The 20,910-nt window shown below is 43.1% G+C and overlaps 1 protein-coding gene across 1 annotated transcript in view; it reads right to left on the bottom strand.

Moving 5' to 3' along the window:
* Positions 1-18,664, bottom strand: part of NR2E1 (nuclear receptor subfamily 2 group E member 1) — a 32,733-nt gene extending 14,069 nt beyond the window's left edge. The window contains exons 1-7 of the mRNA XM_001368348.3: positions 18,049-18,664; positions 11,801-11,946; positions 7,588-7,675; positions 5,223-5,458; positions 3,207-3,353; positions 595-691; positions 58-207 (exon numbers count right to left, since the gene is read on the bottom strand). Coding sequence (XP_001368385.1) covers positions 58-207; positions 595-691; positions 3,207-3,353; positions 5,223-5,458; positions 7,588-7,675; positions 11,801-11,946; positions 18,049-18,073 — 889 coding nt within the window. The 5' untranslated portion in view covers positions 18,074-18,664. The remainder of the gene's footprint in view (positions 1-57; positions 208-594; positions 692-3,206; positions 3,354-5,222; positions 5,459-7,587; positions 7,676-11,800; positions 11,947-18,048) is intronic.
* Between the last annotated feature and the right edge of the window lie 2,246 nt (positions 18,665-20,910).

The following is a 20,910-nucleotide window of genomic DNA, read 5'->3' as shown; positions in this document are numbered from 1 at the left end:
AAGGGGGCAATGAAGAAGAAGATGAAGAAGATAAAGGAGGGCTTTACATCTGCTTACCAGCTTTAAAAGTGACAATGCATTTGAGACAGGCAAATTCAGTTGCATCCAGCCGAAGTTGTCTGAATCTGGCCACTACCTCTTGCAAAGCCTGGATTTCAGAGATGATCTTACTCAGCTTCTGGGAATCTGTATTTTCGCCATTCATGCCTAGAATAGGAATGTAAAATAAATATCCTAATATTAGGGCATTTTCATGATTTCATATTGATTTTTGACAAAATTCTGCATATAAATATCTATTCAATTGTCACTCTGAGATCTCTGATTCCATGTAGACTGACTATATTGTATGGAAGTTAATATAAAATCTTCTCTGGGATGATAACAAACACAGTAATTTGCATTTAAATAACAATGCAAGCAGTCATGAATACAACAAAACAACATTATTTGCATTTAAATATAGATTTATAAATGACAGGTATACTCTATTGTTCAGCAGGAATTTGTTATTCTTTACATGTTGTTCTTTTTTCAGTAATGTATTTTTATGGTAATTTCTACAACAAAGTCATTAAATTGTGCAGTTCTTACCAGATACAGCCAGTAGAGTGTTAGCATCAACTGGAATGGCCCATTGTGCTATTCCTAGAACAAACAGTTCTCTCCAAGCATCTTCCAAAAGCATCAGCTGTCATACAATAGATGTATAATAGAATATAGTGTATAATTTATAAATTTATAAACAATTTCAATATGTAAATTTCCATTATTTAAAAAACGGTTTTAAATGCCTGTCTTGGTAATTTCTCCTGAATATTTTAGCTTTCCTTTTATCTTTTTCACAAGGTGCCTATAGATAAAGTAATATGTACTTCGGAGTCTATTTTCCTAAAGTTTGTCTTAGGAAAAGGTTTGCTTTTTCTTTCCTATTGTCTTTTTTATTTCAGTCAAACCTAAGAATTACTCAGGAAATTAGTGCTCTATGAAATGCCAAATTGTAGCACACCAGAATGCCATCTAAAATGACTTCTCTCAAATATAATGCTGAAATTCTCAAGGAATCCTGACTGGCCTAATGAATCTTGTTTTGGCTCTTACTCTCAAAGAAGAACCAGGGAATTAGCAGATCAAGAAACAGAATGTATGTGAGAGATAATAGCCATAATATTCATCAAAGACAAGCATTAAAAGAAGAAAAATAGTGAAACAATTAAGTTCATCTGGTTTCCACATTTAACTCTTTGTTGTTTGCCCGATTTCTCAGATGAGCATAAAGGGAAAGACTGCATTATGTGATGGGATATCGGCGCTGTGAAACCAAATTTTGGTTGTCTCCAAATTATCATCTTCAGTTCCCCTTGCCATTCATTTGTTATTGTAAGATTTTTTTTCTGAAAGCTTAAAAGAGAACCAGTTTATGTTTGACTTCCCACACAACCTCTGGAATTTATTTGGAAGAGTTTTTAAATGGCATAAAGATAAGGATTTTGAAAATGGAACAAATGTTAGGTAGATAAATAAAGATAGCTGATAACATTTTTGAATGTTTTCTACCTTCCAGATTTAGCAAAACTATCTCATTTTAAGTGGAAAAGCTTTTTTTTTTTTTTCAAATTCAAGTTTCAAGAGCTGGTTCATTAAATATTCATCAGAAAATACTTTTAATGACTCACACCTAGTTCTAATCTTTAAAAATCAATGCTTTTTCAAAGTTATTGTATAAGGTAGAAGAAATAGAATTGACAAATTTGGAGTAAAAAAATCACCCAATTTTGACTATTCTTGATGGGTAATATAATTAGACCTTGTGCAGATAAAGTAAATGTTTCGAATGTACTAATATGTGTCTCAGTAAGGAAATACATTCTATGTTTGAAAGAGCTAGCACAACCTAATTAGGTACAAGAGAATTCAAATCTTGAAAAAAATTATTTTAGGATTCTTATCTTTTTTTCTCTAACCACTTTATAGTTTCTGATAGACCTTTGTCAGTAGTCCCTCTGAATGCATTTACCATAGCCAATTCTCCAGAAAGCAACCAATACGGTATTTTCTTTGTTGTCATTCACTTACAAAGTGCTTTGAGAAGGAGTCATTTAAATATGATGAATCAAAATTATTTTATTCCTGGGTAGGATATAATTTTAAGTACAATATTACTTGGTGTTTTTTGGACCAAAGGATTGAGAGAAATGTTTGTTTTTAGGGATTTAAGAATTAAATGAATTCTTGTCTCCAAAGAGGTCTTATAATACACTTTGGATTCCTACTTGCTCTTTATCTTCATATAATTTAGTAAGCCAGACTCTAGGTATCATCTTCAGAGATATTATTTTAAGAGATTACAAAAGTATGTCTATAATGTAATGAGACTAATTCTTCAGATGGGGAATGGAAATGTATTATTTGTCAGTTACATATCTTATTTCTCTCTTTCCTACTTTTACACAAAAATTTCAATAAATTTTAAATATATATGGCAATGATATTTTAAAATTCCACTTGTAAGAAAAAAGCATATTTTCTTATATGTTCATTTCTAATAAGCTTTATTTAAATTTCCTCAAGTAAAGGAGCATTCTAACTCATGGAAATATGAAGGGAAACAGCAACCTCTGAAAAGGAAGTTTTTGTTTTCTTCCAGTTTACTGAGTTTTCCAAATTAATTTTATCTTGATAATTTTCTTGATGTGTCTGTGTATCATCAAGACCTAGGCACAAAGGCATGCACATTTCTTTCTTTATTATTTATAATTTCACTGGTGTATGGAACTTTTAGTTTAGAAACTCCATCCATGGATGCAGCTTAATAATTCATCTGTAATTTATAGTCTTTGGGAGTTTCTGGGAACCTGAGAAATGAGTGAAAGTAGGATTTGAACCCAGTTCTTCTTGTCTCCAGGGTCAATCCTCTATTCACTATGTCATGTTGCATCTCATTTCGCACATACTAGATGCTTAATAAATGCTTTGTTGAGTTAATTTCAAGGTTATATTTTTGGACATCACTTTTTTTCAATGGTTGTTTAGGCAGATGAGGATTTCAGGCAGAGGCATTTACTTGACTGATAACAAAGAGTTACAGATTATATCCTCAGATTCCTTCCAGTTTTGTGAAACTGGAATTAGTAACTCTTATTCTCTCATGTTCTCTTTGTTATTATCCTTATTGCCCAAGGATCTCAAAGCACATTTAGGCTTACCTGATCTTGCAAGGACAGAGTGGAGAAGGCTGGAACACTCTTCGCCCATTTAATGCTCATGAAAAGCAGTCTGGCAGCTGATTCACATACAGACTCAGTAGCTACTTCATAGAGATACATGGGGGCTCCATTCACCTCATGGGGATACTGGAAAGGAACAAAAATAAAAGCAAGCTGAATAAAAGAGGCCAGAATGAGAAAATCACAACTTTAAAAAGGAAAGATAAAAACCTTTTACTATTTTGAATCCAAACTGAGAAGCCTTAGGAAAAGAATGTACTAAGGAAAAAGGAAACACTAAGTTTTGTATAAAAAAGGAATTAAAATGCCACCATGTAGTTTGAGAGAGTTTGTCTGTGAGAAGCCATACTCTGAACTAACTTTTTTGATCCCCATGGAAGAGGCCCTATTTCTAAATCCTTATTTGGATTTCAAAGTATTCAATTTGGAGAGGTGGACCTTGGGTGAATCATTTCCCTCCTCTGGGAGTTAGTTTTCTCATCTGCAAAAGTGAGATTGTTGGGCTAGATGATTATTAAGGTCTCTTCCAGAATGAATAGTCTATGAGACTCTCAGTCTTTCTCTATCCTCACCAACAAATTTACACAGGGCTGAGCCAAGTGGCAGGCCTAGCTCCCAATTTAGACAAGAGCAGCTTGTATTTGTGTAAATAAAAATAGACATGAAAAAGTATAAATTAATAGGCATCCAAAACACAAATATGCATATGAATATTTTTAGAAAGGATTAGTATATTATGGAAATATTTCAATTAGACATTTTAATCATTCATAGAGCATTCTCATTCATAACTGACAACTTATTCATAGCAGCACTTTCCCATGCTTATTATACACATCAAGGGATAAGGAAAAAACATCAAATATTGTGTATGCATGTGTGCGCACACTGGTGCACAGGTGTTTTGCTTTTCTGAGACTGTGTGTGTGTGTGTGTGTGAACTCTGACTTTGTAGGACTCCATGCAATTGTTGGTTCTCCTTTCAGAGAAATCCTGAGGTGACTCCGTTAGGTGATCACAAACCCTTAGGGTTAGAAATACAGTCCTTAGGTGGCAGCATTCTAAACTGGCAATAAACGTTATCCCCCCTTTTTACGTTAGAGAACTAGCACTGGAATTACTCCAAGCAGTTTGGAAGTAATTGGTGGGTGTCAGGGAAGGTGCCAAAGCAACCCAGATGGGTTTGCATTTGCGGGTTTTCCCTTTTTAATGGTTTATAGAACTTAAAATTTCCACACTGTCTAATGAGCAACTCCTTTTCAGCTTTTAGGTCTAACATTTAAGAGATAAAAAGTGAATAAATAACTGGTCTAATCCCAGAGAATGATAAACTCCTCTGGGGCAGTATTTGTTTTGACTGTTGCCTTCTTAGTACTAGCACCCTGGACAGCGCTGAGTATTCCTAATGAATACTCCTTTTGATAGTTTAAACCTTTACCTTCCCTCCAGAATCAATACAGTGTATTGGTTCCGAGACAGAAGCCTGTTAAGAGCTACGAAATAGGAGTTGAGTGACTTGCCCAGGGTCGCATAACTAGATAGTGTCTGAGGCTAAATTTGAATGCAGAACTTTCGATCTCTGGGCTTGGCTCTCTAAACACTGAGCCACCTAGCTGCCCCCAGGAATACTTCTTGAATTAAATTGTATTTAAGCTTGAGATCTCACAGCAATGACTATTAAGCTCCAATTGAAGGTCATTTTCCCTTCAGGCACCTTGGCGTTCAACTGGAAATCAACAGGAAATCCAGGAGTAGCGGAGATGGAGTATTATTAGCAGCAAAGAGAGCCGGTTCCGGTCCCCATAAATAGTAAAGGGGAGAAAAGTCCTAAAATGATTGCTCTGATTTAAGGGAGCATTTCTTATTTCTAAATCTAAAGAGACAAGAAAAAACAAGTTTATTTTCTTCCTCAAGCGCCTTGTCACCAACATTATATAGAGAGTGAACCCTTGGCACTCTTTCTTATTTTTCCTTGGTTGGAGTGGGCCCACTGACCTTGGGCGTGGGCTGAGCCAGTCCCACCAGTGTTTGCCTCTCTGGGGTACCAGACACCGCCGCCAGTTCCAGGTTATGTTGTTCCAATTGCGTGACTGCAGTGAAGAAAGCCGGGGCCGGCAGGGCTGCGGAAGGGAAGTGAGGGGCTGCACCGTTCTCCTCCTTGTGGCCACGGAAATACAGGGCCACCTGCTTGCGGATAGTAGACGTCCTGGGTCCTCGCTCATGTTGCACAGCTGCAGGGATAGACAGACAGTGACAAAGATGAGCTTACTTAGTTCGAGCAAGTCCTGTAACCTAAGGACTCGCGCCTCAGTCCATTAGCTTCGCTCTGAGTTTGGAATCGGGAGATGAGGTTTTGAGTTCTATTTCCTTCACTAACAAGCTGTATGGCCTTAGGCGAGTGGTTTTATAGCTCCTGGCCTCAGTTTCCTCATCTGTAAAACAAAGGAGTTGGACCAAGCTGTATCTAAATTGTCTTCCAGCTCTAAATCCCATAAATACCTAACTTACTTTTCCATGAATTTATTCGGGATGATCGCGAGAGGCCAGGATAGTCTCTCTGTTTCTCACTTCTGCTTTGAGTCATTTGGAAAGAATCAGGACCATCGTGAGTTCCAAGTCCCAGAATTTGTCCAGAGACATTAAGCAAGGGAGAAGGTGCTTTCAGCACCTGGGGATTATCTTTTGGAAATCCGAAACACCTATACAGATAAGCCTGAACACGGGTGTCCTATTACCTGGCCACAGAGTAGTACGAGAAAGGGGCATAGATAGGAGGGCCTTCCAGCAGAGTTCAGATAAGTGCTTCGCTTTTTATTAGGCAGTGATTTTAGATCTTCGAACCCATAGGCCCAGTTCAACCACGGCAGGGTTTGAGCCAGTACAAACTGGGAACTCCAGGGAGGAAATGACTTTATGTCTTCAAGGTTTAGAGAGGAAAAGATGCCAGCGGCCTGGGGGATAGGGGTGGGGTGGAGTGAGGTGGAGAAAACGTGTTGGGAAAGAGGGGAAGGAGAGCTAGTTTAGAAGAGTGGAAGGGAGGCAGGCAGACAAGCAGCAGGAGAGAGATCTGACAATTACCGCAAACAGTTTAAACAAACAAATTAATTCAGGGGCAATCTCCCGCCCGCGGAGCTTGACAACTTGTCAATACAGAAGTTCAACAGGTTTTTCGCTCCTGCTTTTACACTGCGGAGAGAGAGCTTCCTGAGCTGGCAGCTAGACACCGCAAGGCTATGGTCCCTGGCCCTGGTCCCGAAGTCTAAATCCTCCCCAATCTTGATCCTGGTCCGCAAAACTGATACTTCAGACTGGCCAGCAGATACCTCATTTCTAAAATTGATGCCGCAGCGGAGGGAAGAAATTCGGAACTGTAGTATATATACTTCCCCAGTCTCCTGCAGAGCCCCAGTCCTTATTTCTGTCTCCTCGTGCTACAAGGATGCTCCTTGGAAGCAAGGAGTGGGGGATGGGGGTGGGAGTGCGTAGGAAAGATTCCCCTGCCTCCGGGAGCCATCCTTCTTTCTTCTTCTCTGTAGAAGATGCAGAAATGCCCCTTGAGAGATTCCCCCGTAGCAAGCTTGAAGAACGCTCCTTTGTTGACTCGCTAAAGAAGAGTTTCATCTCTTTTAATGTGTTCTCAACTTCAAAAAACTGTTTCCTAAAATTCCGTTCTCTCTCCTCCAGGTTCTCCCAGGACTAAGGAGTAATGGAACGCCAAGGTCCGAGGTATGTCTAATAGGCTTAAAGGCTGGTCACAAAAGGAAGGCAAAGAGAAGTGATTCCGGAAAGAGGCGAGAAGGGGGATTAGGACACGAGACTGGAAATATTGTCGATCACTTGTCCTTCCTTTCCACAGCAATAACGGAAATGCCCGCCAACATTTTAGAAGCAGTCTCCCTCTCCCCTCTCCGGTTCTTTCAGGAATGGGCTCTCTTCGTGGGCGTGGATGTCAGGTCGGATAGTTCACAGAATGATAGAGCTGGAAGAAATTTCTAGGATCCCTTCCAACTCTACGCCAACTCTCACATATTACAAATGAAGAAATCGAGGTGCAGAGAGTTTAGATGACCTTTCCATGGTCACAGAACTAATAAGCAGCAGAGGCAAGTCTTGTGATTTCAGTGCCCACACTGCCTCCTACCAGGGTGGTTCCCCCTACCAGGGGGAACTCCAAGTGGACTGGCACTGATCAGGGTCGAAGGGAGAGATTTTGGCTGAAAGACTGGGACAACTTCCCAGGCATCTGGTAGAAGTGTTTGGGGAAGATGATTTACATGCATATGAATGCAATGTATTTTCTGTACATATAATTTACTTACTACTCATCAACATTAGAAGAATAAAGGAATGTGCTGATTACCATCTTTGTTCATGTTGACTTCCAAACACTTCTTCAAGCGACAAGCCCTACATTGGTTTCTGTGCGTCTTATCCACTGGGCAGCCTCCCTGAAATGGAAAGAGAGAATCAGAGTCTATAGACAAGGGGAGAAGGGTGCTTTTTGTTCATGGAACAGGGACAAATCATGATAGACTCAAGGAAAATAGAGACAGACCAACTTATTAGCAGGGGAGGTTGGAGAAGAGCAGAAGGACAGGGTGATGTCCCATTTTTCTGATTTTCACCTTATGCTTTTTTGCTTTTATATCTGAGTTCCAGAAGGGAAAGTTCTTATATTTTGAAGGCTAAAGTCCAGGTTGGGTTTCCCAACTTGAGATGGCTCTTTTGGGGTGTTTTAGAGAGGCACTAATTAGCTAGGTTCCAGATCTGAGTTTGCCTCTATGAGCTTGAAAAAGTTAGTGGGTGTTGTGAATAATGGTTGCCTCAGTCAGACAAGTACAGAATCCTAGGGCAAAGGGCCAAATGCAAGAGGAAAAGGAAGAGATGGGGGTAGAACTAAGACTACCGAGTTGATCATTGTTCTGGAATTTGAGCCAAGTTGAGCCTGATAAGTTTTGAGAGGAATTTTCAAATAGAGAACTTCTGCTAAAGAGGTTGGTGAGGCCTTTTCAGCACCAAAGACAGCAGCTTAGCTCCAGGGCTTCTTTCTCTCCCCTACCCCATCCCACCTTGAGAGAATGCCTCCATCACTGATCCAGGTAGGGAAAGGTGTTGAAACTAGAGCTTCTCTCTGTCTGCCTGCCTGTCTGTATCCAACCACTCTTTCCCCCCTCTGTCTCTGTGGTCTCCCTTCTTATTCTACTTTCATTAGTCAGATTTTCCTTTCAGGTTCTACTTCCCTGGTCTGAATGCCCTATGGATTTGGTTCTTTCTTGTTTTCCTAAAGAGATTCTTTGGTCCAACATTGCAAATGCTTTCTTGAAGATTTGGCTCAATCCAGAGTTATGAAATGACAGATTGATGTGGGAACAAAAGTAGTATTTGAGAAAGACAAATATAAGGTTAAAGAAGCCAGGGAACAAGAGGCATACAATAAAGGGTGAAAAGGGAACAAGTGAAAGGCATGAACAAAATCCATAACTATAGCATACAGTATAATTTAGGGAAGGAAATTAAAATATGTATTAAGATCAGTAGGTTACAAACACTAACTTTACAAAGTTTCAAACTTCTCAGTGTTAAAAATGAGAAATATGAGAAAGGAATAGTTTAACTCAAGCAATAGTCTGAGAAATTAGGTCTTTAAAAGGAAAGACTAAATTGGAAAGACTTTACTATGTTTTGTGTATGATAGCTGTGTATACATATATGTATGTTTACACATGCAGACACATAAGGGAACATGTTGAGGATTTGCTTTGTGTTTATTTTTGGTCTGGACCTATGATGTCATCAGAATAGGAAACTTGAATTGTGGAAACTTCCTTTACTAATGGTAACTTATCTGTAATTTGCAGCCTTAGAAAACTGCTGTGTAGCTTTTGGAGGCAGGACTTCAGTGTAGATTTTTCTGATTACATGACTAGCCCTTCATCCACTAAGGCCAGTTGCCTCTGTTTTTGTACGTGTTAGTACTTTTACATAAGTGGTAGAAAAACAATTGAATAAAGCTTCCTAAGTTCAGATAAACCCATATGAAGGAAACTTGGACTTGAATTTCAGATCTGTCAATCCTTCTGTAGATTCTTTTGGGTTGGGCAGGGAGGACAGGCACTATCCTAGGATATACAGTTAGATCAGTGTGGCATCCACACATTTATTATGTAGGCAGAGAAAGAAAAAACTCCCTTTAAAGTCTTTAAAAATGGAATAAAGAGTTCATGGTAATTTCTAATTATTGAAGGCCTGGTTCTAAACTGAGTAAAATGAAAAATGAATTTTTTTGAAGGGGGAGATCCCTAGGGTAATTCTACAGCACATATTTACTGACCTAAAGAAGCAATTCTTTTCAAAGAGGTTCCTAACATTTAAAAAAGTATATTAATATTTAATTAATCTCACTCTCATGGCAAATATGCTAACTCCAACTAAAGACCTTCATTATTGCTTATGCACATCTTCTAATCAGATTAAATATATATCATTATCAAAAGCCTTGGACAAATATATCTGGCTCAGATCAGTTTCTATAGTCTGTCTGCAAATTGGGGAAAGATCAGGCAAGATAAGGCCAATTGTTGCTCATTTGCAAATGCTAGTATAATCAATATGGTTTGAGTTGGCTACTTTTCTCATGTTTAAACAAGCATTTCCCATATGTTAAATTTCCCATTTCTGTTTGTTGCATATGGCATGCTATATTTCAATAAAATACAATCAAGTAGGAAAGGCAAAATGGTGAAGCTGATTTGAATTCAAAAGATCTGAGTTAAAATCCTGGTTCTGCCACTTACTACATGTATCCTTGGACAAGTCAATTAATCTCAATTAGGGTTCAGTTTCCTCAATAGATTTCTTTGTTTATGGGGGGGGGTGGACTGGATGACTTCAAAGGACCCCTCCATATTTAAAGCTATGATTTTATGATCCCAAGACATAGTTCCATTCTTGTGACAAGCAATACCCCCTCCCCACAACAAACAATGGAGATACCCAACTACATATTAGGTATACACAGCTTTGATTTACCAAGGGGGCAAAATGACCAAATACAAAATTTGAAATATTTAATCAAACTAAATTATTTGGAGGTACAGATTCCCTTCTTTTAGTTTTGTTGTGTTCGTCTGATTTTTAAAAGTATGATTCTAACAAAATAATTCCCAAGATAAAAATCTGAACCATTTAGTAACAATCAGCAGTGTAGTGTCTATGTATGTATGTAAGTATGTATATATATATGTTTCTATATTATGTGTGTATATGTGCAATATATAGATGTAATGGGTTTCCATAATTCTGTAAAGCAGAAAATACCTCTGTAATTTTAAGCATTCCCTAACTACTATGGATGAGGCTTCTTTCTAGTGGTTTCTTGTCATGAACACCATAGGCTTTTAGCTAGAGCTCTGTCTTCACTGAAATGAGCATTTATCTTTGAATAGCTGGTGAGAGTGGTGATTCTGTGACCATAAGGCTGGTATGAAAATGAATCGCTAAGTCTATTAAGAAGCTAGGTATCCCTTTTCTATTGATAGAGGCATCTGCTTTTCCTTTTAGGAAGCTTTTCTGAAATTATCATACTACCCTGACTTGGACTCTTAGTCACCCCTACTTCCTATGCCAGAACTCAGTACCATTGGTGATTGCTTGTATCCTGCAGGAACATGCCAGCTACAATTTCCTTAAAGCTCCAACAGCTTTTCTTAAGCCATTTCTTTGCTAATTTGATCTATGGAAAATTATATTGGCCCAGATAATAATGCATAAAACAGGAAGAGGAAAACTCATTCTGGACCTGGGAGCTGGGGAGAGATTGCTTCCTTGATCCCATCTGCCTTGTCATTCACCCTGCCTAAATATTCTGTGCCAGTGTTCCTAGACTCTGTTTGATTCCACAAAAGCTACATTTACAAATGAAACCTGATTCCTTAAATTTTGAGTGGTCCTATCTTCTAATTGGAACCATTTGGATGGATCCCCTAATGGTTTCTCCTTTCTTTGGGCTGAGTCCAGAGTTTAGAGGGAGGAAAAGCTCTCCAGAATTCCCCTAAAGCACCAGGACAGTTCCCCAAACACCAGACATGTGTAAGGGTATATGTAACTGAGAATGAAGTGACACTCTCCAGAAGGTATACCTTCCAAGGTTGGGGGGAGAGTTATAAGTTTGAACACCTTCCTCTCAACTTATTTGAAGAAACTAAAAGCCTGTTTTGATTTGAGACTGTAATCTATTTTCTGAGTACTTTGCCTATGTCTCACCACTTGCCAAAATCATCTGTTTAGTTTGAAAACACAGTAACCTCTGTGTTCCTGCTTTTCCTATTGAAAACAAATTGATCCCAGCTCCTCCCCCCACCCCCCTTCGCTTCTTACCCATGTTCATCAAGCAAAGGCTTGGAGCCTGTGAAGGCAAGGAGGAGTAGATGGAAGGCTAAAAAATATGGAAAGGGTCCCCAAAGGAAGAACTCTCTGTATATTCTTCAGCAAATGGCAGGAGACTGAGGAGGAGGGAGAAGAGAAGGAGGAGGAAGGAGTGATATCTGGGAAGGAAGGGACAAAGCCACTGGTACCTGGTTTCCAGATTTGCAGACATAGGTACGATTCCTCCTTATACTCCGTTTGAAAAAACCTGAGCACCCATCACAGGCATATACTCCATAGTGCTTTCCAGAGCTGCGATCCCCACACACCTTACAGGGGATGTCTAAAATACGACCTGAAATCAGAAGAGAGGGAAAACCAAAAGAAGGGAAAAAGAGAGAGGGGGGGGGGAGAGGGAGAGAGAGAGAGGGAGAGAGAGGGAGAGAGAGAGAGAGAGAGAGAGAGAGAGAGAGAGAGAGAGAGAGAGAGAGAGAGAGAGAGAGAGAGAGAGAGAGAGAGAGAGAGGCTAAGCAATCTGACCTGAGAAGGGATTAGCACTGGAGCTGTGGTAAACGCAAATAATGAAGTTATTTTATAGCCAACCTTTCCCCCTACCCTCCCTTGAGCAAGTGTCAGTTTCCTACAATGACCATTATTCATGCACCGCTACATTTATTTGGGTCCTCTATAATCACCAAGGCCCATTTTGGAATAAAAGGGCCCTGCAGCCCCAGGCTTGGCGACAGCAGCCGAAGCCACAGTAGCAACAACAGCAAAAACGTCCTGCGTCTTTCTGCTCTGACAAAAAGTTTGGTCGGTCTGCCAGGGCTTCTCCTTTGAACCTGGGAAGCTGTTAGGGATGGAGAGTCGTGACAAAGTTGAAATATAAAAATGGACAAGAAGAAAAACAAACACGTTGGAAACCTGTGATAGAGTCTGGGGCCCAGCTCTAAGACCCATTGTTCTTATGATTGTTATCATTAGTAGCAAAAGTGATAAAAATAATAATACCACCTAGTTGCAAAACTTTCACCTTACCTTTCTTTGGTGAATCTTAGAAATAATTTCCCCTCCCTTCCCCTCCCCAGGCTCACTTTATTTTAAAAAATGTTTGCTTAATAATAAAATTGCCAGACTGAGGAGGGGTCTGAAAATAATTTCCCCCTCCCCCCAGTTGACTTGTCTGAAGCAGCTTTCCCTTCTAAGTCTCAGTTCCTCAGTTTACTATTTCCTTAAAGTGGATATGCCTTTTGTGTCCCCAGGCTTGTGGAGAAAAAAACAAAACACAACTGGCATTTCATTGAAAAATCATTTCCAATTTTCCTCCCTGCATTCCCTGCTTGGTGCCCCTCTGGCTCTAACCTAAAACACACACACATCATCATCATCATCATCATCATCATCATCATCATCATCATCATCATCATCATCATTCGACTTCTCTCCCAGTTTCTCATTTCCAGTCTCCATTAGTTACTTTCTCATTAGAGGCCTCTGTGCCCAAGAAGTAGGCTGGGGAGGGGGTGAGGAACAAAATAGGCTTCCCCCCAAACCAAAGGCCGGGTACAAGCCAGCTTGGGAACCTCAGAGCCCACAGGGACCTGGGCTCAGAAAGTCTCCCTTCTCGAAGACAATGAGGACATTAGATAAAGTGTTAACTTAATGATTTTCTCATTGAAACCCATTTGACTGCTCCCAATCAGTATAACCCGCCAGCTTCTACCCTAAATGAAACTCGACAGCTGCTATATACAACATGGCTAGAAGACTGGGGATTAAGTTGGGGACTGGGGAGGAGGGGTGGGGGGGAGAGAGAAAAGAAAAGCTGAGGGGGGAAGGGAAGTGGAAAGGAGAGTGGTGTGTGTGTGTGTGTGTGTGTGTGTGTGTGTGTGTGTGTGTGTTGTGTGTGTGTGTAGTCATAGCTGTAGGATAAACTTTTCCTCCATTCCTAACCGCTTTCGGTAAATCTAGGCCTACTTTCCTCACCAGGGGTACAAGGTCAGTGATGGCCAAGGATCTTGTGCAGGTAGGAGATCGAAGGGTAGGAATGGAAAGAGGGGAAACAGGAGGGAGGGTGGGTGACAAGGAATGGTTCCTGGGACTGTGTAATTACAAACCCTTCTTACCACCTGCCTATAGAGTCACCAGTGACCCGTCAAAAAGGGTAGCATGGGAATTCGGATATCACACAATGCCAAAAGGGGAAAGCACTCAATTCTCTCTCTTCCCCCCAGCACCCCCCCTCCAACTCCAACCCCAGACTCCTCTCCATCTCTGCATCAACTGAGACATTTTCCGCGCCCACACGCTCATACAAAGCTGGAGAGAAGTTGGGGGGTGGGAGTGGTACTGGCTAGTGGGTGGAGGGAAGACAGTGAGAATGTACAGGCAACAGTGCCATCTCCTTACTCTTCATGTCGGCCATCATTACAGCCAAGAAAACTCGTTGCCTGGCGCTGACGTCCTGGGCATTGGGCCCTCTCTGCAGGAGGAGCTCCCTGGCCGCTTACTGAGTTTGGAGAAATGAGAACTTGACATTGCTTCTAAGGGAAGGAAGGACTGACTGTCTGTCTGCCGACCAATCTCCCTCCCTTTAACTAATTCTATTTTTTTTGTGTGTATCTACCTCGCTCCATGAAATAATTTTGTTTTACTTTTCATACGTTCTGTTTTTACTACTTTGCTTACACTTCGTTATTTCTCAGTAGAGGAAGAGAGTTCCTCGAGGAAGACAATCTTATTTTTATCTTTGTACCCCGCCCCCCTCAAGGGCCCAACACAGTTCCTAGCTCAGAGTAGGCTCTGCTTTTTAAATCAAATTGCAAGTGTGGTCACTAGAAATTAATATGTTCTCTCCTTATCCTCTCGTTGTTGTCTCCAGATGCCTTTAGTAAATGGCAGGGAACTGGTTTCCAAGCCAGCTGCTCCGACTGACTATCCCTCAAGTTTGGAAGACTTGTTGCAGTCCCCGTGGCTCTTTTATTTCATGTTGGATGGCGCTGCTAATTTTTCGGGTGGATCTTGTTTATTTATTTGTTTTGTTTTTTTTTTTTATTGCTGCTGTGGTTGACTTTGTTCTTTTTTTTTTCCTTAGCCGAGCTTTCAGGAAAAATAGATACTTAGTCCCTGGACAAGAGCAAACTTCCCCGGCGACATCCAGTTGTGGAGAAAGTGCTGGGACTGCGGGATCCAAGCGAGTGGCTTAGCCAAGACGACTCTCTTCACCCACACCCACCCCGCTCCTGGCTCCCTGGACCAAGCCTGTCCTCATGGATCAGCCTTCTTTTGAGTCTTTAGGGTCTTCTCCCACTCATACTTTTAGATGCAGGGACCTCTGGCTGATTAGAGAAAGCCCTAGCCTACTCCTCTAGGCAGAGGGGGAGGGTGGAAAAGAAGAAGCGAAGGATCCTGGGGGACAAGGGAGGATGAGAAAAATGCTTGGGCAGAGTAAATCTGCTCCCAAAACAAAACAAAACAAACCCTCAACAACAACAACAAAAACAACCCTACCAAGCAAGCCACGTTACGGTGACATGAGGTCATGAGATAACTGGCTGGTTCTGTTGTAAAGCTCCTCTGATTTGGCCAGCCGAGGTACAACGTGAGGAAAGTGGGATTTTATTGGGGCCGGGAAACCGTTCTTAACATCCTCGCCAGGGGGTCCCCTCGGGCTTTTTGTGTGTTATAATTGCTTAAAGATATATGGCAGCTTCGATTACTGTAATTACCATCAGAGGCTGTTGAAAGAAGTTAGTCTGGGCTGGAGGGGGTGACTGGCTGGGGTCTTGTTACCACCCAGGCAGGGATCACATTTGACACAGCTCTACACTCCAACAGAGGGAAGCCAAGCGAGGCGAGGTCTGTCGGCCGGGCGTGTCCCCCCTGCCCCTATTCCCGCCCCCTCACCAGGAGTCCCGTCTAGCCCTATTCCGCAGGCGCCCCAAGCCCAAGTTGGTCCCAGAACCGCCGCCCTTTGGGTCGGACTGCGCTCGGACACTCACTGATTCTCGGTTTATATTTTTAGAAGAGGAACGTCAGTGTATCCCGAACCCAGAGAATGATTGGGCTACTAAGGCTACTAAGGGAAGGAAAGGTAGATGTGGAGGCTCTATATGGGCCCCAACCACCCTTGGAGAACGAAGGGTGAACACTGTGTTTTGTTTAGCTGAGCAGCTAGAATACCCGCAAAGGAGCAGATAAAGAGCCGCGGGAGCTTGTGACCTCTGCCCGAATTACTCCTGAGCTTCTGGACCTGACCTCAGGCGTCCTCGCACAAACAGGCTCCAAAGAGTTAGTTGACCATTAAAAACTCTGAGAAAGTTTTAAGAGATTTGCACTTCGTGTCTTCTCCCAAAATCTGTAGTGCCTTTCATTGCCTCCCCCCCCCCCCCCCCAACATAGCTGCTCTAGGCGCGGAGCTCAGGAAAAACCAGTCTTCATTGTTTTTATTTTCTTTTTTAACTGGCTCAACTCGGCAGCTTCCGACGCTGAGAAAACTCGGTATTGGAGCAGGCCAAATGGCTTGTCCTGCCGTTTTGCAAGGGTTCTTCAGCTTCCTTCTTACTATCCGTGATGCTTTGGGTTCAGCCACAGTGACCAAAAAAGCGAGTAAAAAGCGTTACTTTTTCCGTCTTTCGTGGGAAGAAACCACCACCGAGTGACAAAAATCAAACCCGCACTACAAGTGACTGGAAATGAGGAGTCCGTAAAGGCATATTTTATATTCCTACATGTTGCAAGAGGCTTGACAAGTTTTTACGCTACCTTCAACCCTGATTTCTCAACTTCACAAAAAAAAAGCTCACTTTTTCCTTCCTTCCTTCCTTCCTTCCTTCCTTCCTTCCTTCCTTCCTTCCTTCCTTCCTTCCTTCCTTCCTTCCTTCCTTCCTTCCTTCCTTCCTTCCTTCCTTCCTTCCTTCCTTCCTTCCTTCCTTCCTTCCTTCCTTCCTTCCTTCCTTCCCAAACAATTCTCTTTGTTCATAATGTCTACTTCTATAAAAATAAATCCTCCAAATAACACATGTTTAGCATGCTCCTTTGCCCTCAACAAAATAAAACCCAACCCAGTTCTTTGAGGGGAAATAAACTCCCACCTGCATAGGACTTTCTGCCAATCACCAGAAGGGTGTTCTCCACCTCGCCTTTGGCCTATAACTTAAAGCGCCCCCTCCACACACACACACACACACACACACACACACACACACACACACACACACACACACACATTGGGGGGCGGGGGGACGGGACCTAAAGCTAAATAAAACGGAAGAAAACAAACAAGAACAACAAAATCTCTCGGATGACTTGAGTCCAGAGAGCTACTACCATAATGTTTGCAGCTTTCAGAGCACTTGCACTGCAGCAAACCTCGGAAAAGACCAAAGGTGGAAGGAAAGAAATAGTAGCAAGGATCGAAGTAAAAATCAAACCAAAGCGGGTGTGCGACAAGCTATGTCTGTGTGTGGTATGTGTATACATACAGCTATCACCACATGCACACACACAGTGTAGCTCAATTTCCATGAGAAGTTACAGGACAGCATCCCAGTTGGATGTAAAGATGAATATTGAACAACAAATGAAGTTTGAAAGGAGAAAAAGAGCCATTGTCAAAGGAGATGCCTCCCACATTATCGAAATGGACGACTTGGGCAAATACAAATCCCCTACTATCTGTAAGTGTATGCAACAGACACTCACGATAATTAGTCCCAAGTTCCATTTTACCTCCACTAAAAGTCCCCTTTGGGATTATAGATTTGAGCCCCTCTTTGCCATACTTTAAATTCCCCAGTTATGAGGTACACGGATTTAGGATTAAGGAGAGTGTGACTTTTCAGTCGTTTCTGCTTCCCTCTTTGCAGGATTATTTGGAGGAACTAGAAATGGTGTGCTAGGCATTGAATCTTAAATCCGCTTTCCGCATTTGCTTAAGAGATTCTCCAGAGTTTGGAACTGTCTGTTGCGGGAATGCGCAGCGGAGGGGAACTGCACAAATTTGTTGTTAGAGGCAGGACAAGGAGTTTCGGCATCTCCCTTCTCCTAGTTCTCCACCCCCTCTGCTCTCCCCCCTCCCAGCTTACTTGCCCTCCCCTCCGCCCCACCATGGTGTCTACAGAGTTAAGGGGGAGCACACCCAATTCCTAGGGACAGATCGGATGCACTTCGGCTGCCTTGCAAACAAGCAGTAAAACCCAAAGTCACCAAAAAAATAAACAGAAGGGGACGAAAATAGCCCTCTTTGCAAAAGATTCGGGATCTCTCGGCAAAGAACTAGTTTAAAATCATCAAGACGCAACAAGGAGTGCATTTCTAAAGACCGAGAGTTGGGGGTTCTAGGGGTTGAGAAGATGCTAGGCTTCCCAGACTCTCATCGCCCACTTCCCCTCTTCCCACCCTCAGTTCTTCCAGGATTTGGGAATCCGCAAAGAACCTGGCCCGCGATTGTACCCACTTGTTGATCCCGTCGGCTTGCTCATGCTGACAGTCTTGGAGCGAAGGGGCTGGTTGGCTCTGATCAAGTCTCGGCCTGTAGCTTTCTCTTCTCTTGGGTGCCTCTCTCCCGCCTGCGAGCCTCTGTCGCTGTGACAGGTGGATTTTGATTGTTGTTGTTGTATGTCTATGTGTGAATGTGTGTTTTCCCTGGGGCTGTCAGAATTCGTGTCACTGTGAAAATTTAAGCATCCTCGAGTTTCTTCCCGGCTCTTGCAAATATGCAGCTTCTAGGAATGTTTCTCGGTAGGGACAAATACATGGATAGATACATAGACAGGCAGACAGACTGAAAGAAGTGGAAAGAAAAAGGGGAGGGGGACTGACTTAAAGGACAGTCACAGATACAAAGATTATTTTTCTCAGGAATCCAGAGGAATCTGCTTCTCTCTCTCTCTCTCTCTCTCTCTCTCTCTCTCTCTCTCTCTCTCTCTCTCTCTCTCTCTCTCTCTCTCTCTCTCTCTCCCTCTCTCTCTCTCTCTCTCTCTCTCTCTCTCTCTCTCTCTTTCTCTCTCTCTCTCTCTTCTCTCTCTCTCTCTCTCTCTCTCTCTCTCTCTCTCTCTCTCTCTCTCTCTCTCTCTCTCTCCCCTCTCTCTCTCTCTGTCTCTCTCTCTCTCTGTCTCTCTCTCTCTGTCTCTCTCTCTCTCTCTCTCTCTCTCTCTCTCTGTCTCTCTCTCTCTCTCTCTCTCTCTCTCTCTCTCTCTCTCTCTCTCTCTCTCTCTCTCTCTCTCTCTCTCTCTCTCTCCTTTCTCCCTCTTCTTTTCCTCTCTCTTTCCAAGAAGACTAGGGGCAAATGTATACAGACCGCTTGATCTTCTAAGGAAACAACGACAAATCACAACGTCCGAGTTTCAGAAGCAGCTGGGCTCGGCGCTGCCCAGAAAGAGACTCCGAGCCTGAGAAATAGACTCTGGCTAGAGGGGGGAGACTTCCGAGGAAGCAGCGCCTCGGCTTCCAGCAAGGGAATGGCACCAACCAGCAAAGGTTTCCAGAAGTTCATTGCACTGTGACTTTGTGTCTGGAGCTCCGGGCTGGATTCCCTATAATACCTCCAGAGCAGCTCTGACAGCAGCAGTAGGGAGGGGAATAGGGCGTCCCTTGCCCACTTAGCTTTTCCCTGCTTTTCCCCCAACTCCTGGCGGGGTCTGACGTCAGCTGTGTGCAGGGAGGGGGCGAGGAAGGGGGAGGGGGTTAAATGCTAATGATATTAATGAACCTCCAAGCGGCTTCCATAGAAAATGCAAGCGCTCAGGGAGTGGATTTGCAGGGTGTGTGTATTAAATGGTAGTGTGACTTGGGTGTATGCGTGTGTTTGTTTTATACTTCCACGGTAATAAAAGTGAATTATGATTATTTTTTTATTAGGGAATATACAAGGGGGAGGGAATACTGGGGCTTCCTCAAAATGCTGTTTTTCCACTCCTCTGGGGACGAGAGTGAGACCTGGGTGTGAGAGCGTGCGTGTGTGTGAACGCGCGCTGGACGTAGCCCATGTGAGCTTGGTTCATTCTGTTCCCTGTGTCCCTTCTGTTGAAGGTAAAACTTGCATCTGACCCGAGGTGAGTAACTGTTCATTTTGCAACTACCTGTGGGAAGTTTTGGAGGCTTCAGACACATTCTCGCCTGGGGTAGGATTTGGGGGCACACTGAGTGTACGCGGGAAATTGAAGGAAAAGAGTCTCTCGGTGCCTGTTTTCTCTATTTTGCAGTAGGTGTGGGGGCCAGGGGTGGTGATGGCTGCTGCTGGTGATTTTTGTGCAGATTTCCCGCCCCTCTCCACTCAGGTGCTTTCTTCTTTCTCAAAACAAAGATAGGCCCATCGGGGCCCAGAGGGACCAAAGCGTCCATTGCCTTTGCCTTTTTTTTTCCTGGGGTGGGGGTGGGGGGACGGGGAGAAGGAAGGAGCAGGTGTGCCTCTAAACCAGGCCCTCCTACCTCCTCTGACCATCCAGGATGGAGGCATTTCTCGACTGGAACATCCTGTGGGCCCCCACCCGCCAGTCGCTGCCTCCCCTAACCCACTCCCCTCTGCTATTCACTCGGCCTTTCACCTGGAAAAGAAGAGAGGGAGGGAGGGGTGAAAGGAGAGCTCGGAGGATCATTAGCCGAATCCCACATCTTTATTAAGAGATTAATACTTCTTTAAGCTCTGGGGGAAGATTGAACTTGTCCTACAAGAGCTTGTTAACCTCTCCTCTGGGCGTGGGGTAGGTCCCGGGTTGAAGGTCACAGATTCTCTTTCCCTCTACTTTCCCTCACCTTCCCCCTCCCTCCCCTTTAGTTGGCCCCCTTGGTGAAGCCCTTTAACGCGACCAGTAGGGGGCTGTGTGAGCCCCGGGAGATCAAGCTTCCGCGCCCCTCCTCCACTCCTCCTCTCTCTCTCTCCCCCCTCTCCCCCCCCCCCCACTTCGCACCAAAGACTCGCTCCCCAGAATCCGAGATCCGAGGGGTGTGGAACTGGGCGGAGAGGGGCGGTTCTTTCGCTTTGTCTAAATCTGTCACGTAGGTCAAAGCATATTTTATTCCTTGGGATTCTGGGGCAAATTCCTGGCTTTAAAAAGTGTGTGTTTGTGTCTGTTGGTTTTGGAAAAGACTTCGTGGGTGAACAACGTTCCGACTCCCTTGGGAGACAGACGCAGAGCGTACCCCTCATTCAACCTGGCTTAACATATGACACTAACTTTCTGGACACAGTAGACTGAGGAAACACGGCATTTACAGACAAGAAACCGCAGGGTCTTCCTATGTCCAACAGGTTTATCCTTAACCACACATAGGTGTCTGCTTGGAGGTAGGATGAAATATTTTATACGTGTGCAAGGAG

The sequence above is a fragment of the Monodelphis domestica genome, chromosome 2 (genome assembly GCF_027887165.1).
Source record: "Monodelphis domestica isolate mMonDom1 chromosome 2, mMonDom1.pri, whole genome shotgun sequence".
NCBI lineage: Eukaryota > Metazoa > Chordata > Mammalia > Didelphimorphia > Didelphidae > Monodelphis > Monodelphis domestica.
The sequence above is the reverse complement of the archived record's forward strand: the minus strand, read 5'-3'. Positions and strand labels throughout refer to the sequence as shown.